The sequence below is a fragment of the Daktulosphaira vitifoliae genome, unplaced genomic scaffold (assembly GCF_025091365.1).
Source record: "Daktulosphaira vitifoliae isolate Bord-2020 unplaced genomic scaffold, ASM2509136v1 Scaffold_4, whole genome shotgun sequence".
In the NCBI taxonomy this organism is placed as follows: Eukaryota; Metazoa; Arthropoda; class Insecta; order Hemiptera; family Phylloxeridae; genus Daktulosphaira; species Daktulosphaira vitifoliae.
The window spans coordinates 30,293,585-30,313,088 of record NW_026099575.1 but is presented as its reverse complement, the minus strand read 5'-3'; the positions used below and the strand labels follow the sequence as shown (position 1 = coordinate 30,313,088).

The 19,504-nt window shown below is 31.9% G+C and overlaps 1 protein-coding gene across 4 annotated transcripts in view; it reads left to right on the top strand.

Annotated features, from left to right (window-relative positions):
• Positions 1–19,504, top strand: part of LOC126906159 (Krueppel-like factor 6) — a 108,834-nt gene that overhangs the window by 46,221 nt on the left and 43,109 nt on the right. Inside the window, exon 1 of one of the 4 annotated variants that reach the window (XM_050686490.1) lies at positions 4,657–4,678. The exons of the other annotated variants lie outside the window; for them this stretch is intronic. Coding sequence (XP_050542447.1) covers positions 4,672–4,678 — 7 coding nt within the window. The 5' untranslated portion in view covers positions 4,657–4,671. Of the gene's footprint in view, positions 1–4,656; positions 4,679–19,504 lie in introns of those variants that run through there. 4 annotated transcript variants of the gene reach the window in all.

Here is a 19,504-nt window from a genome sequence, read left to right as displayed (position 1 = left end):
TATTACATACTATTGTTTGAAATAATATACCAATGTGACTGTATGTTACCACTATTCCGTTTCAATGAGCGATCGTCGACTGTTTGCTGTTCGGCGACTGTAAAACAACCAAGTCAAACAAACCATACACGCGATCCTTTGTTGTTTAAACAAATTGATTAATTATCCGATTATATACACACCGTTTTAATTCAATAAGAGTGCAAAAAAAAAATACTATCTATTCCAAATCGATACGTGGTATTAGCGCTTTTATTCAGAATGAAATGGATTTAATATATTGTTATTATCATAGGAAGATTATTTATATATATTAAACATTCGCTAATCGCATTAACGAAACGACCCCTATCCAATATTTTCTGATCTGTAAACTTAAAACTTTCTCTAGCTGACCAATATAGGCCACTGTGGTGGGTATAGTTGAACATCGTTCCAACGATCGTAAATCTTTGACGAGGGGAGGAAAACAGGAAGTATATATGAGGAAAACTAAGTTGGACAACGGGTCTCCGCAGAGGTACTGTGGTAAAGGGACACGTGGTGAGAAAGTGCGTCACAAAGGTTTACTTAATCCCTCGCGGTTATTCTGGACATTTTGGCTTTAATTACCTATTTGGCTCAGGCAAAATGGTGAATACTCGTTATTTGTTCAGAATAGTTTTAAATGACGGCATGTTTACTTCTGTGGAGGAAATTTCTTCACGAAAATAGGGACGTGCTATCAAAAAAAATTAGTAATTATGTAGAAAAAAAAAAAATTGGTTGGAAAATGTATAGTNGCAATAACCGCCTCTTTAAGATCAGTAGAATACTCTTTAACTTTCGGCATTTTAGTTAGAAGGTTCCGCACAATGTAAACAAACGGCAACACACAGCCAAACAAAATAATCACAAAATAAAATAGGTGTTAGCGCTAACAAATATACCTGTCAAAATACTTTTGAGCGCTAAATTTAGAAAAAACGGACCTTTTAACCTGTGCCCACATCGTCAGGGTTTTTTCCAAAAGATAACAGCTGCACCCTGCTGTGCTCTACCCTAGAAAATAGTCTGCTACTTATTATCTTGCAGGCTACGCCTTCTAATGGCCTAAACTAATTTGTCAAAATACTTTTGAGCGCTACTGTAGTTGATACGCCGAAAGAAATTACACATTTTGTTATCATTGGAAGTTTTGGATTTTAAGTGTACATAAATTAAAAAATAATAATGTCAGCCAGCAAAGTAGTGAGTGTTACCATTAATTTTTATTTTGGCTACGGCGTGGAATACTAATACACCTTGTGTTTTTAATGTACTTTTTAGTTTTTACGTCGTGTACAATTAACACGAATGTTTATCTTTTTTCAGGTAATTATTATTAATTATTCATTGTGACAGAAGACTGATGTTTAAATTAAGAAAAATTGTTTATAACACTTGGTGGTAACGTATTTACTCTTGAAATTTATAATTTTTATTATTTAGATAAATTATATAATACTTTAGCAACACCTCTTTATTATTTAATAAATTTAATGTTTTGTGGACGAAGACCATAACACTCGCTAGAAGTTTTAATAGAATTGTCCCCTAATATTGAATATACACTGAAATATCAATTTGAGTCGTTTTATCTGATGAATTTATAAAAATATCTTTTTTATACATCATATAAACAAAAAATGTCTGTTTCAAAACTTAAGTAATTTGTATAATAGTATATTATAACTTAGATTTATTTAATTTTGTTATTGAAATGACTAGGTCTTTATACATATTTTATCAAAATATTCCAATTTATTATAAGTCAACTGTTCTTTAAATGAAAACTTACATTCGCAGTAGTTTCCTCATCAACAGCTCATTTTTCCACATTGTTAAACGCTCCTTCGTTTATCAGTTGATTATAATTTTAGTCGATTTAGTATAAATTCGGTTATAATTTAGCTTCATCTTCCAGAATATGATTCATTCTTTATATTTAAAACTCTTTCCTTTTTCTCAACTACGTAGCTACTCTTATGTTTTAGTATGGTTTTCGTTAACCAGCTTCCCGTAGCGACGTCGCGAATCAGCAAAAATACTATCCGTCACACTCAATGGTTTCCCAAAAGAATAATATTATCATAATGGCCGGTAATTTGTATAAACTGACGTTACGTGATCCAACATTTTGTTAAAGAAAAGATTTACATGAATGACGTGCCAAACAATGAAAGATATAAGAAAGTTCAATGTAGTTTTTGAACCGAAAAAGTGCTTGTAAAAAGATGTAGATAGAAGGAAATCAGAAAAAGCATTCGCGTGTGTCTATCTTCCTTTACCTGTTAGGAGTCTACTCGCCTTCTATCTCTATATACTGTACACCGTCCTTTAATGGAAGCTGTAGCCAAAGGATTAATTAATGACCGACTAAAAAGGGATCGTTTTTGTCCGAAAACCCGCATTGTTGACTTGTTCTCTTTTTGGCTTGTATACGCTCAAAATTATTATGCAACCTTAGCTATTGGTATTATTTAAATTACAAAACTGCTCGAAGCTCGTATTAATATATTGTGTGCGTTTTTTATGATTCATTGGAATGAATTATTAGGCCAAAAGTTGTTTCAAGTCAGTTTTACAGCCTATGTATTAATAGTGCTAGGATAATTTTCAGTGGCGGATTTACAGACATCGATATTTTTGTACTATTTAATATGTAGGGTTAACAATCTGCTATGTATTCCAAGTAAACGCAGGTAATATGTAGTGAATAATATATTTTGCACGTTTATTATTGTATTGTTTTCACAGTTGTTTTGATCACATTCGTGTGTATCTAGAGCACTGCTTAATCAACTGTTTTATAAATAAGGACCTTGAGATCTCGTGTAAAAAATTCAGTTGGATTTTTATATTAACGGAGTATAGAAAAAAAGAATACTAGGATTTACAACTATCAGTGGTAGTTACTGCAGCAGTTTAAAAGAATGACACANTGTAAAAAATTCAGTTGGATTTTTATTAACGGAGTATAGAAAAAAAGAATACTAGGATTTACAACTATCAGTGGTAGTTACTGCAGCAGTTTAAAAGAATGACACAGTCGTTAGTGGTAATTTACTATTTAGTAACCGTCCACCGACTTCCGCGTTTTACTTCCTTTTTGGCTTCCTTCCAGCCATTTTATTTCCAACAGTGGAGCAATTCTTTCAAGTAAATCGGTATCATGTGATTTTATAATCTCATAATCATTAAACTTTACCTTAGTATTTAGAAAGCAGTAAATTTCAATTGTATGCTAAAACTACAGTAGTACAATGAGTTCATTATCACACCAATATTTTCCTATTGAATCCTATGATACAGCAAATCCTTAAATAAAATTGAGGTTTTTCTATTCGATATTTTCGATTCCTATTTATGAAAGAAGTCTGATTTCTGCATTATTAAGCCTATTGTCTTATTTAACAAATTATTTTATCACATATTGACTACTGTCATAAGAGTTTTACAGCTTTTATTTTTCTCTACAATCTATATGTTATTGTCGATTTATTTAACAATCAATCGCATCCAGTGTTTTTACCTCGGTGTTTTAAACTTACTCGCACTTGACTACGACATTTTTGTATGTGTGTCAGTGACGAAAATAACTACAACAATTGAGGCCTGTGGTCAAGTGCAAACTGCATTGACTTTCACGTTCATACGTCTAAAAGGTAGCTTGCAATATCCTAATAACGTCATGATTGTTGGATATACGTATACTTTTCATCTGCGTTCACTTTTTAAAAGAACATACTAACAAATACCAGCAGAACAACATTTAGTCTAAATATAATACCATCTAGAGTGGTACAACGTGTACACAGGATAAACAAGGGGCCGATAGACATTTTTGTCTATATAAATTTGAATAAAGTATTTAATTACATTTAATATTAATATATTTTATAAATATAAAATCTACCTTCCTCTAAATTACTATATGGGTAAAAAAATTAAGTAAATTCATGAAAAAAATTCATTTTATTTTAATTAATTTTATATAATACGTTAATTAATTAATTTATATAAATTTTATATAAATAGACGCCAATGTAAATTAATGAGATTAATTTTCTAAAAAAAAATCGATTAATATTTTTTAGAATATATCATAAGATTTTTCAGAAAATTATTTTAATCATTAATTCTTATCTATAAATTTATTCTCGTTTTATATGAATTGAACTCGCCGTTTTAATAAAAAAATAGTAGTAGTTAATATATTAATTAGTACAGTTAAATATTAACTTAAGTCTTTGTGTTCAATAAAATTTAACACCATCTTAATGTTGTTAAAACAACTCCTAATCTGGATTATGATGGTGTCGTTTTTGCCTGCTGCTGTACTATTGGTTTATCATAATAAAATTTGCGGGTCTAACGATAAATCCACTACATCACTCCCAGAAATTTTTTACTTAGTAAGGAAAGTTGCATGAACTCTAATCTAGTTTACTATTAAGCACGTTCGCAAACTAGGCTACTAACGTATGATGTGTACTCACTTCAGAGAAATTTCGATGACAATCTATACGTACAATGTGAACGCGCATTGCACGTACATAAACGTTTTAAACCATTTTTGATTCACTAGACCGAGATAAAATAGAAAAGTGTCAAGAACTGTACACAATAGGTGATTTGCTGGTGTTTGTCATGAGCTGTATGTAAGTTGACAATTGCTATTGTGTAATTTTTCATGTAAATCTTTATTGATTTAAAAAATAAATACTATAAATAAGGGTCACCGTAGTGAGATCTGAAATGGTGAGGGTTAAATTAACTGATGTAATTTATTATTATATTATACAATATATTTTATAATAATACCTTACACGTTATTGTTATGCTCTGTGAAATACCATATACAGGTCATTGTGGTTTGTTAAACCTGTTACTTTTAATTGCCATAATATCGTTTATTATGTCCTTGATGTGAATTCCAATTTATTTTAAATAATTTTTCTCAGAAAGTCGGTCATGTAATATATTATATTAATTATAAAAAAAAAAACAATTACTCCAAATTTTTGTGTTAAATACTTGATAATCAATGTTTTCTCCGAGTCTAAGTATTAGTCGTTTGTGTTTATATTTAAAATATTTTAATAATACGTCGATTCGTAGCACAATTAAATTTATTACTGGAGTTTAACTTAAATAATTTAAAACGACCTTTGCATAATATTTACAACCTTTCTGAGTTTTGTACTTGAAATTTAATTTTTGAAAATTTTATTATTGTTGTACTTTTAAATTGGCACGAGTTTCAGATTAAAACTACCTAATTTTGTTTTATATCAATCACAATTAATTACAATAAGTATTGAAATTATTTCACCAAATATTCATTATGTGGCCTTTTAAAAATTCTAAATTTTATTTGAATTACTGTTAATGTAAATACTTTTATAAATCAATTTTAATTAATAAAAATAAGTTTTAACATCACAGTTCATAAAACTAATTGAGTAGAACAAATTAATTATAACATTTTTTTAATATACAGCAGGTGTTTAAGACTCGGCCAATGTTATTTATAACAGTTGGAGATGAAATAACGACTAATTATTAAGATTAGCTATTCAATTTGTCTTTCAAATGTAGTACAACTATTCAATAATATCTGAGTAAGACCTCTAACTAAACTATCGCACATGAATTTTTTCCCTCGTGCTACTGCAATTACGTTTGACATCTGCTGACTATTTGAAACATGACAATGAGTATTATCGAACCCCAGTATATGTATCCAATATACTCCCCAATAAGAAAATGTATAAGCGCTGTGCTACCCTAAAGTTTAGTCGATCAAATCCCATTAATTTCTCTTTCAGATCTTTTACCATTCGGTCGACATACGCGCACTGTGTGTGTGCTTCTTTATCCGGCTATGACACCAAAGGTCACGTTGTCGACTAGATCGAAGTGGCCATATCGAGTGCGACAATTCATCCGTAGTCTGTGCTCTTGGTGGTCGAATCAAATATAAAAAGCTAACTTGGGGTGATTCGACCGTTGTATAGTGCAATCTCGCACACATACAATAGAGGTTCTCCTGGTGTTACACAAAGAATGCATTAAAAACTTCTGGCGCATTATAGTGGTGAGAAAGGTGGGACGGTCGGAGTTAAATAAATTTACTAGTGAAACTGTAGACGTGGTTCAGAATAGGCGGTCTTCTTTACTCGCCTTCTACTTTCAACGGCAAAGAAAGAACCGAAACGAGTGCCTGGGGTTTTATTTTTATTACTTGACCCCCCAACCCTTCACTTTTTTTCGTTATTTATTTATTTACTTTTATCTTTAAAGCCATTCGTTTTCGTTGGGGACATATCACCCATTACAACCTCAGGGCTCGTTATTTCTATTATTAAGTTTAGGTGCTACAGGAAATTTCATTTTTCTCTCGGAAAAAAATTGAGCTCACACGAATCTCGAGTTAGATACTCAAGAGAACGATAACTTTATTTGTACTTGCAGCATAGTGGCTATTTGTAGTATATAAAGAGGCTAGTATGTCGATGAACACGACTCCGCCTCTCAGGGACTCATTCATCAGTTTTCTCTATGCTCTGTATATACCAGAAATATTTCATACCGCAAAACAAAATTTTACCATTAACGTTACATTTGTCTTGTATAAATAAAAATACAATACGGACAGTATACTCAAAGAAATAATAATAATATAATAATTTGAATTACTCCAATAACTTTCTGAAGTCATAGAAATAAATAAATCTTACATTTTAGGTTACAGAAATTTAATCATCCTTATCGTGTGTTTGTCTCTTTTAAATTAAAACATTTTAGGATATTATTAATCGTTTAAACGAAATTTCATGGCAAATAAATTATATTAGTTGTTGAATTATGATTAAGACTTTTGAAAAGAGTCTATCCATTGTGAGATATAGGAAGAGTATTGGATAGAGATAGATGGAAAGGCATTCTAGACCCTTATGGCCTGGGAAGAAGAAGAATTGAATTAAGAAAATTTAATCCGCATTTGCTAGCAGAATATTTTGTAATTATTATTACTTACCTGCTTATGAAACATTTATTTTTCTATTTATCAATTTAGATGAATTTTTTACTAGATGCGATTATTTTAACAAACATTACAGTTTTTTTATAGTCATTTTTACACATATTTAAATAAAGTTTATAATGATTGATAATATATACACGTCATATCCGCCGGAATTTATTCAGGTTTATGGAAGTGAGTAATATTACTGGTAAGCAGTTTTGTTTTCTGCTATAACTGTGCAAAAGTACCATATAAACCAAATTATTCAAACACACGAATACAAAGAAATGATAACGGATAGCTGTAAAAAGATATGAATAATTGATATGGTAAAAATAAACGTCGTAAAAAAATGCCAGAATGTTAGATTGCTTCATTGTTATAAAATTTAAAAACCGGAAACGTGCAGTTGATTAGATATTTTTTTATACTATTTAAGTAAGACTTGTATCATATACTGTCTTACAATTACTTCTGCAAGACACGAAGGAGTTGATAATAATAACTTTTAACACATTGAATGCACATTGTGCTGTTGTTTGCTAACCACTTAACAGCAGAAGACCATGACGTCATACCCGTCTAAACCAGTATTTGCTGATGATGTTATTAATTTATTTCATTTCGTGTGCTATACGTGCACCAGAGCTGTGGTTTTATCGAGTAAAGTTCTTGGTATCTTTTATTAGTGGTAGGTGAACTACTATTGCCATTGACACAATATTACACACATTACAGACGATAAAACAGTTTATTGTACAAACACAATTATCTCCATACAAATACTTGAAACGGTATTAAATTATTACATTACGATTTAAATCCCAATTTAGTATATTAGGCATGGAATATACTGCGTTCGTTATAAAACCATATTATGCAAGTATAATTTTGAAAAGTGTTGCTAGATGTTTTGAGTTAAAAAAAAAAAAAATGCTTTCGTAAATTAAACACTAATTTTTAAATATGCGGGACCATAGTACAAGTTCAACCTTTTTAATGTCACGCATTTAAAATACACTAACTCGCATTTACCATTTTGTCGGCAATAGAGGTTAATTAAACAGAATCCATTGGATGCTGTCGACGCTACAAGTTCTTAGTAAACAGCAATTAATAATGGAACGAAGACTTCTGATGTTGTTTTTGCGAGTCAAAAGCTAATTCTGTACATTAATTTCATTATATCAAATCCGGTGCGTTATTGCAATCTCTAATCGTCGGACTTTAGCGACATTATCAGGTTAAAAAATTACAAGTGCATAGAAATATTTACTGTTGGAATTTTTATACAGTTGCATTTGTTCAATGATCCGTACGCCGCGTTACCTGTAAAAATCACGTTTTTACCAGTGTTACATGAGTATCGCCCAGCTGATATTTTTTACAACAAGACCTATTACGTCATTGCCGTTCTAGGAATAAATGTGCGAAATTGAATATCAGATTTTTCATTAAAATAACCCAACCGATTCGTAATTTGATTTCCACAAACAACAGTTTGGTTATACAAAAAAAATTACAAAATTAATCGGTGTTTTTGAATAGTGTCGACTTGGCCATATATATGTTGTGATTCGTCAGAATGTGACGACCAAATCGTTACTAATATTTACCTTATGTAAAACGTAAACAAACCCGTCGAGTACGTAAGAGAGTTCTTACGAGCCGATCAAAGACGACTTAAAAAACAAAAATTATTAATAACCACTGTTACGGAGAATGTTTATGCTTTTGTTTTGTTTACAAGCCAATGATTTTTATAATGAATTCTCGTAAACACTTGAAATTTCGTAAAGCACAGTGTTATTGGTGTGCGTTATTAAAAACTTATAACTTTTTCGTAAACAATTAACAAGTACTATAAATATCAATTAATAATTCGTTTTGATGGAAATTTTTATTCCTACGAAAGAAACGTATAAAAGTCCGAGGTGCCCAAAGAAAAGCGTACAATTATTTTTGGGATCGATTTTTTTAACAAAATGAGTACAACTCGCCCCTCCTACACACCGTTGTCGTCGTCGCCGGTACACAAAAATAATATTATTATAATATATCGTCCGTAGTCAGCTGGCCATGCCCGTTGGGTATGCACCTCGAAATATTATTGCATAATTTATGTTTGTGATTTACGACGCTTTGCCGGTCCCTCCGGTCAACCGGTCAACAACTCGGATTAGGTTTACCCGGCACTGGACTCTCATCGGGGTGCACTGGGAATGTCTGAACTGTCCCTTTCGGCGGTGTTCAAAGTTTCCTGCGGTAACGGCCGTTACCCGTCCACAGCCTTTTGCACCGCATATACCTCCAACAACGGGTTACTGTCCGTATACGACCACCACATCGAGAGTCATACTATATTATTATTTGGAAACACCGTAACGGGATGACCCGAATAGTTTCGTCGTATAATAACGTGTATTTTACTATCGTTGCGGTCGGGAAATATTCGTGAGGACGACTGTTCCTGTCCCTTCAACAGGTTGCTGCTAATAGCGTTCACTAGCTGGTTAGGTTGTGTTTAATAGTATGTGATCACCTCAAACGTGGCATTCATTATCGTTGTCTTGTTATCCCACTGCTCTAAAAAAATCACTTATGAAAAATGGCTTATTGCCGATCAGTTATTCGTCAATGTCTTAGTTCGCCCAAATATACTCGTGTCGCTTATTTTTTTGTTGAAATTTAAAACTTAACTATTACACACGTAACTTTGTGTAAGATAATTGTGAAACGTTTTTATGCAAATTTTTCTATGCACCTATTATATTATTCAAGGTAAAAATAATTTCATTATAACTGTATTCATATTATGCTTACATTCTGTCGTAAAAAATTGTGTACAATTGATAAATTTAAATTGGTAAAATACCCACTACGACGTTAAATGAAAAAACTTGCGGACTATCGCATCGCTAATTAATTAATTTATTATTTATACGAACAATTACTGAGATAGATCGTCGAACAATAGCGGTGCGATGGGAAAAATATTATAATTAAAACTCATTGTAGCAAAAAAAAATTCGCGTATATTTTTTACTCGATTTCATGATGATATTTTAGTATGTTCTGTAAATATTTATTCCGGCGCCGAAGAAAATTAATGAGAAAACACACTTTCCGTAAACTTCAACAAATAAGTATTAGGTGTCTCAAGTGTAATAACTAGTAGTTATATTCATAAAACTCGAAATTTAATTAATGACAAATCCGCGGGACTTAACCAAACAGCGGAAATACGATGAAAACATTATGCCGAAAAAGAAGTTTTTTCTATTTTTTTCTCGTGACCAATTAACTAGTAATGCGAATATGAAGTATACGTCGGAATAATTTTGTTAATCCAAATTAATTGTCGGAAAATGTTTAGTGAAATATTGAGATGATAAAACGTCGGGACAGAATACTTTTATTGGTTCAGCGTACTTTGGGGAAATTCTTCGTCGCAGACACATGTGTTCCCAACACAAACGAGAATAAATTACAACACTAAAAATAGACAGAGTAGTCGATCATAATGCATCGACTCGAGGGAAAAATTCTGAAGCCAATAATATTTGTACCACAACAATAACGTGTACAACGTTGTCGACGTTGGTTTGTACGTGTGCGGCGAACTAGGACAACCGGCACACATATTTTAAACGCACTTGGACTGCAGTGGCGCGGTGAATTGCGCCGCAATGGTTAACAATATATAATAATAATAATAATAATAATAATGTGACGATTCCGCAAGCCGGTTTACTCGGGTGAAATCTTCCGACATGGTCATTTCCATGTATAGAAGCGTCGCTTTCCAACGTACTCGCCGCTGCTGGCACCGTCGCGTCGGCTCTTTGCGTCCATATAATATTATTCTATTGGCACGACCTCCGACAACAATAAACAGCTTCATAAAATAGTGCAACGTTTGGCGCGTGCTCTTCCTTTGCACTTAATAACTATATTATCCGGATCAACACTTGCTCGATCGCCCACTCGGCCGCATGGACCTACACTTGAAAACTATTGCGTCCTTTGTGCTAAACGTTATCGTTGTCGTCGCCAGTCGAAACCACAATGTCCTACGGTCAATGCATATTCTGAAATTCTTATCGACACGGTCAGTGTCTTCCCACTGTCCAATAATCGCGATTTGTTGAGAGGAGGTCTGATGGTATTTACGTTTGGAATCGCGTATTCAACTCGACTGACTTCTGAGTTCATCGGAATTTATGCAATAGCACATACGAGAACGTTGTTAGATCACGAAGCTTTTAGGTACGCGCAAAGAGCACTTTGTAGTCGTCAAAACGCGTGTTCTCTGTGTAGTTACTAAGTATTTAGCATTTACCGAGTTATTAAGCGTAAACACTACACGCACGGCCGACCGTGTTCTTAAAGAGTAGTTTTTTAGTAAAAACCAAGAGAACGCATTGCTAGTCTAATTTTTTTTTACGCTTATTTAACGATACAACATTTTTTTCCTTTTTTTTTTTTTTTTTAATGTAAACAATTAAAATTTATTTCCGAAAATATATATTTCTAAATGTGTACATTAAAAATCATAAAATAAACATTGCGATACTCTAATTGTTTTGTTTGCGTCGCATTTTTGTTTTTTACGATAAAATTATTAATTGGCATAAAATATTTTTAACATATAATTCTACTGTAAAAGTTTATTTATCAAACAGCCCACATTGTACAGCCAATTTCGAACGTCGAAATTTCAAACGTTTAATGATTATATTTATGTTCTACTAAATATGTAAAGTATTCACAATCAAGTTGTTTGTTAAACTTACAATTTAACGCAATGTTAATTGTATAAGAATTGTTATTGCAAAATAAATTCATTACAAATGTTCAACATACTTGTCATAAGTTATGACTTTGCGGAAATTTTACAAATACTCAGGAACTTCATAAACATTGCTATTAAGATGTAATTTTGTTAAAGGCGAAACACATATTTGTCAATGGACGCGATGGTAAAACTGTGTATTATGTTGTGCGTATGCTAATGAATGTTTTGCTGCGTACACGTGCGCTTCGAAAATATTTTCAGTAATTAAAATCAGAATACAATAGGTAGGCTATTAAAAAAAAAATGTAATTAACCGTCGAACAATTGAACTGTGTGAGCTGTTTTAGGAAAAAAAAAAACAGCCCGAATTTACGGTTGTACGCCGCAGCTTAAAAGAGTAATTACATCTCTGGTTCGGTTTCCTATTGTTCCGAGTATTGTTTTCTGGTGAGACTGCAAAATTTATCGTCGGCCGTAGTCTTCTGTGCGCCCCGCCGACCCTTTCTCCTTATCCCTTGTCGTTTTGACGGAGGTTCTTGGTCGCAAACCCCTCAGCCTCTCGCACACGCATCCTTTGGAAACATATCGGCGGCTTTGGAACACCTACTCGACAGTCGAGTGGAGGCCGTCAAACGAATCGGCGGCAAAGCGTAGAAAAACGGACGATCGGTGGAAAGCGCAGAGGAATTGCTGCACAAAATCATCAGTCTACCTCATTGTTGAGCACAAGTGTGCAGTGTGGTCAGTGTGTACGTGGACAAAAAAATATCGACGCTCCGGATTTAAGCAGAAGTTGTGGTGTGAATTTTTATCGTAAACGAGATTTCTATATTCTTATTCCACTGACGCTGTTCTTTGCTCCTCGCTGCTTCCCCTCAGTTGACCAATCCACCGGACATCACGTACACTTGAACGACGCGCATTAAAACTACGTGTAATCGTCGCATATTGATTTGGTCGCAGTGTGTATTATTCCAATAATAGTGTTCGTATTAATTGTAAAAATGTAAGTAACGCGGGTGCGACTTACATCAATGTTACTCCGCCTGTTTGCCGAGCGCGTGATAGAAATTTTACAACTAAAGTGCACTAACATTGTACGACTTCCATAGGTGAAAAATTATAGTTGGCGAAAACAAATAAATGCGATTTTATCAACGAATAATTCATTATTTCTAATTAGTTTTACGAAAATTCTATGAAAATTATTCAGGTGTTGGTGTTTAATATTCTACACGTATCGATTCAAAAAGTATATTAAAATGAAGGGGTTGGCCTTACCAAAAATAATAAAAAAAATGTTCTCGCTAACAACAGCTTATGATAAAGTATAGGGTAACGAAACACAGGTTACTCTTTTAATAGCCACTCGTTAGACCCTCTTATGCACTCGGTATATCTGAAAATTATAATTAATTTCAGATTATAATTAAAAGAAAATCTTTTTTTCAGTTTCATATATTTCTCGATTCAATAATTATAAATAATTATTTAAGTTCGTTTTTGAAACTTTATTATGGCGTCAACTGTAAATGATAACATACATATTTAACTAGCTTATAAAATAAAAAATGATTTGAATAAGACTGGTCCATGACTTGTTTTGACCTATTATTTCGGAAGTTATAACTATTTTAAAAAATCGAGTGAAGGTGAAGTGTGGTTTATGTTATATTTACAATAACTAAAATTTTTTTTTATTTCAAAAATTATTTTCGACTAGAATCTTTCTTAATTAGATTATTTTTCATTTTATTATCTAGTAAAATATGCGTGTGGCCATTTAAAAAACGACATCCTTATACAAGAGATGAATTAATTAATAAATCGAGAAATATATAAAACTAAAAAATATCATAAAAAATTGTCTAATCATAATTACTGTTTTAGGAGAAATCGAGTGGCTAATATGTAAAGAGTCCCTCTGATTACAGAAACTTTTTATAATTCCCCGTAAATAACTACTAATCAGGATATAGCTAATGAAATAGAAGATGATGTCGCTTTTGGAATCATCAATCAATTTCATAAAATTAAACACTATGTACAGATTTGCATCGAAGCGTTTCTTATAATAGTGATTTTAATCACTGTCAGTTATCATCTATACTTGTCTCAACTATGCCACGTCCCCACTGTACCACAACTCCACTGTTTTTTAATAAAACTCTACATAAAAAAATATAAAGGTTTTAACAAATATTTTTGCGTGTTTGATATAATCAAAAATTTCATCTTTAAAAGACAAACATGTACTGTAGAAATACGTATTTCATTTTAAGTTAAAAAATGTTCACAATAAAAATAATTTTATTTTTTAATTTTAAATAATCAATAGTCAAAGTTTGTAGAACCGGTAGTATTTGCTTTGGTTTGTAAATAATTAAATATTTATACTAACTATATGTATAATAAGTATTTTCAACGATAGCTAAAATTCGATTAGGTTAGTGTTTTGTCTACATATTTTGTCAATATACAAGTGTCCCAACAGGTACTAATATCTCCAACAAGTTTTCATTAAGCAGATATTTTACGTTAATTTTTTTTCTATAATGTGTACCGCGTTAAAAGCATAAATTTTTTTTTGAGATTTCAAAATAGCTATTTTTTAGCTCTGTTTTTACTAAACATTTCGATGAACCGTCAATATTTTAATGATAAGTACTTATTGAGTTACGAGCAATTAAATACATAAAATGGATATGTAGCGCGATTAGAAATATGCATCAGTACGAGCTGTACCCGCTCTATCCATTCAATGTATTAAAATGCTTGTAGCTCAATAAGAACTTATTCTAAATTTGTTATCAACCCATTAAAATTGTTTGTAAGAAAAGGGCAAAATAATGGCTATTTTGATAAAATTAAAACATAAGGAAATTTATCTATGTAATATTCTTATTAAAGACTAATTTAAAAAAAATATGCTTTTAACATAATCCAAAATTGTAAAAATGATTGAAAAAAAAAGAATGCAAAATATTTACTGGATCAAACGTTATTGAAGAAATCAGTACCTGAGGGGACACTATATACGCGATTAAGCATTTATCTTCGAGCTTTTCATTTTTGCTGTTAGCTATTATTTTTCTTTTTTTTTCATTAGACTAGCGTTGTACTTAAGTAAGCTTTTATTAGATTTTTTTCTACTGTTGCGAGAAGATGAAAAAAAAACTTTCAAGACGTAACAAAGTGATTCGAGTGGCAGAAGACTCTTAGCATTAACTTAGACTAAAAGAAATATTCTCCGTTGGACCAATTTGTAGTAGAAACTGCTGTAAAAATAAATAATAACCAATTTTTTGCAAAAAGTATTAAAAACTGTCTACTCTTGTTCAATAATGATAATACCAATTACTTTTTATAGAATATAATTGATATTTTTATAAGCCAGCTTACTATAATTGTACTAAAATAGACTTAAATTAATTATTTACTGACGTTAATTTTAAAAGCAAGCGATTACGAGTTTTTATATTGCAAAAGTAAATTTATACAGCAGCAAAGCTTTCATACAAAATATTTATATTGTTTCATCTTGGAATATTTTTATACATATACAATGTTTTATTTGAAAAAATATAGCTAAAACATTTTACAATACACGAACACTTCGAAAATTCTCATTTTTATCTATATCATTTCTTTGAAGCACTTTTTATAGCTGTTTAAATGTTTGTTTTCGCGAATTGAATGCAGACTACTTTAGGAAGTATAAAAATATTACTTTTTTAAAAACAACAATAAAAATTGTAAATTTGATGCGCTGAAAAATAATTTTTTTTTTTTGTTCACGTTTAATTATTTTTAGACCTGCAATACATTATTACTATTTGTAATATTATTGTCATCAAAACCGATTTTTTATACAAAATTTCTTGAAAGTTTTAGATTAGTATATAAAATTAGGTCTTCTCTAAATTTCCATTCGTAGATACCGAGAAAATAAAAAGAAGCAGAAATAAATTGAATGTAAATAACAGGACATGAAAATTCCATTAAAAAAAACCTCTAATAGTCGAGTGTTGACCGTCACGCTTTCAATGACTTAAAAAAAGCTACTTCAATTATTTGTATGCTTTTATAAAAAAAATACAATTAACCATACCGTCCTAGCGTAAATTTAGAATTTTCTATATAATATTAATGAGATTGCGCATAGTTCTCCATAAAACCCTTTTATGATTTTTATCGTCATGAAATTTCGATTTTCTTACTTTGCTTTTTTCGTTCGCATCCCTTGTATCTTACGTTGTCACGTGTTGAAGTCGTGTACACTTATTTAATTACTTAAAATATTTCATCAAGATTTCGGCTATCATTAAACCGAATAGCATGTAACGTGCGTAAGTTACTCGAACGAGTATTTTTGCATGCATTAAAAAACTCCGGTACACGTTTGTGTTTTATCAAGAATTGTTGGCGAAAAATAACTAACAAGGCGTACACCTACACTTGTAGTGAAACTTTACGACGGATGGAATAATCTTCGCCGCGGATCTCGATTTTGATACTTCCCGGAGGATTTGTCGGCCGCACTCAAAAAGTTGCAATTGATTTCCGCAATTCCCCGGGTTTTTATGTTTTCTATTGGTTCCTTCCGGCACGCTCGATAGTAATAATAGTAAAAATTACATCCACACAACATAGACCGTACAAACCAATGCGGACGACGCGCATAGCCCCTTTTATACGTCATCGCGGGGTGGACGGTCACGACTTACACGTTTCCTTTATTGCCCCGGAACATGGTACTTGTAATAGTCGAGGGAAAAAAAGGAAAACAGAGCCGAGATGGAAAACATTGTTTTTTGTACAGATTTTACGAAGACTGGGATGCAAAGCAAATATAATAGCGCATCCTGGTTTTATTGGATCGGAACAGAACGAACGATGAAAAGAGAGTCAGTGTGTTATCGTGTCACAAACACCATAAATAGCCATTCTATTTATCTCGGTCCCTTCCTCCGAGCCCGATAGCTTTTATATTCCAGGCCGGTGTGGTAAATGTAAATGTTACTGAGGTGTTCGCCTTATTATGCGACGTCTAGTAATGTAACCGGCGCCAAACCAAGTGTACATAAAATATTTAGGAAACAATCAACACAATGAAAAGTCAAAAATAAAGGAACTTTTATTACATTTGTAAAACTTTTTACCGTAGGTATGTATTACAATGGAAGCGACATTCTTCATACATATTAATAACGTGCTAGGTGTATGAATGCCAAGTATCTGCCAGAAGACGTTGGATTTCCATTTGTCTAGTGCGCAGGAGTTACGATTAGTTTTATTAAAGTACTTGACTTTGTAATTTAATTTTAAAATGCCTTATGTAAAAGCTCGGCTTTTTTTTTTTTTAACTCTGATTATGTGATCTTTTACCTGCAGTCATCGCTTAGAACTACACCGTTGATTTGTGGGACGTGCGTTGCAGTTCTGATATTCCTGTAAACAGTTTTGCTAAAACGATTTGTGGTTCGGTAACTCGTGCGGTTCAAGCCAACTGATACTCATTAAGACTGACCCCTGAACGTCGTCCTTTCCGGATCTCACCTTAATTTCCCTCGACCCGAAACACAAACAAACGTATTATTAGACAGCCTCGAGCAAGTTGACGGAATGCCTCCAGCCCAATCGACCCTTACGACTACAGCTCTTTCTATTCCTTTCGCGTCCACATCTTCAAGTAATTGGCAGGTCGAGCACTGCCGGAAACATTTCAATTAGAGAAACAGTCAGACATAGAATATTGAGAACAACCGCTGTTGGAATTCTTGTTTGAAGTCTTATGTCTAATCTCATTTCCGGTCAATAGTAAACTGATTAATAATTTCCTACGGTATAACGTTAAATAATGAATTCCGCGACTACTAACTGTATTCCAAGTTAATTATTAATTATGTATTTTTCAATGAGTAAATCCATTTCAGTTTACGTTAAAATAATGCATAAAAATTTGATATGAGCCGAACAATCATATTTAATGACAATTATCAAAGTGTTGTTGGAACCACTCAAACGATTCATGCTCAATGAATACATTAAATGTAATGATTCTTAGAATACTTAATCTAAATCTTATCTACCTATATAAGCACATTCATATTTATTATCTTAAATACACATGATCTTCGCTAAAGGGCATTTAGATTAAATTTTGTTGTCATATTTGCACCATAGCGGTGTTAAATTGCTTCGGAATGGCCTCTGTCATCATCTGACCCTTTAAATCCCCTCGTCCGGATTAATATTTATCACAGTCGTGCGTGACAGATGATTCCTACGTGACACTCCTGAACAAAAGAATAGAAAATTAATAATAATAATTGGGATCCTAAAACGGCGTTGATGTATTCCGGAATTACGTATAGTGACGACGGTATGATTACTGCACTTTCTGTGTTCATACGGAATTTTATGATAAGCTAGTGAAAATTAAAATGGCGTCCGAATATAGAGAAAAAATAGGAGCTGACATAGACGAAAAATAAAAAAGCAGTGTACATAATGTTGTGGCCATTTAGCGATGGGCTTGAGAGACTTTTTAGAACCCATTCAGGTAAATTGTGTCTGACACACAACCTTCGGATGACGTTTATGTAATTGTTAGGTAGGCACTTTTTTGCCGTCACATTAACGAGGAGAAAAAAAGAAGTTATTACTAGACATGCGTCCTTGCGGCCGGAAAAAAGAACAATGAGGAAAACACTCATGTAAAACGTCATGCATGAAATTATCCGTAACTTTTCGCATTTGGGTCATGGCAGAAAAATAAACAACAACAACAATAATAATATTTTTTAGTAATTTTATAAAAATTTGTTCTTACTAGGGAAAAAAATGAACGTATTTTCCTGGTTTGATTAGTAACTGTTTTTGTATTTTTAACCTCTTGTAGTTTTTTTTTTTTATCGTTTAACCTACTTAATAATTTATTTTAAATCAATATATAATATCTTAGAAAATTAAGTTGAGGAGAAAATTAAGATGTGTAAGATGACTGGAAATTGACGTGACTTTTTTGCAACTTATTGCCAACACAAAAATGTTAGACATTATTGTTTAATTTTATAGAATAAATCAATTGATAAATATAAATAAAAAATTATGTTTAAGTATATGTATAAAACTATTATACCGAATGCTGAAATAATAAACAAACACGTGTGTTTTATTTAGTTATCGAAAGGACTGTTTCGAAACAATGTTCACATCCCTAAACTATTTAAGTATTTAAAAACATCAAAGTAAAACTATACCTTGTTATTTTTACAAAAAGAACACCCTTTTAGATTTTAGAGTGTATATCGATTGAAGTATTTTAAGAGCGAGTCTGAAGTTACAAAGTACAATAAAACAATCTAACTTTTAACTCAACCTTCTGGATTTGTAGGATTTATAGGGTTTTGGGTTGTAAAAGATTGCGGTAAAAAGTAAAAAAATAAATGATTATATTATGATTACTTTTAACAAAAATTTTTAAGTTGTGAAATGCTGCTTACTACAAAATATTTAATCATAATAAAAAATACTACTAAATATCCACCTTACAATTAATAGATAAAAATTTATGACGCCAATTTATTTGTTTATTGAGGTGTCGTTGCTTTAAAAAAAAAAATGTTTTGGTAAAATTTTAGAACAATAAG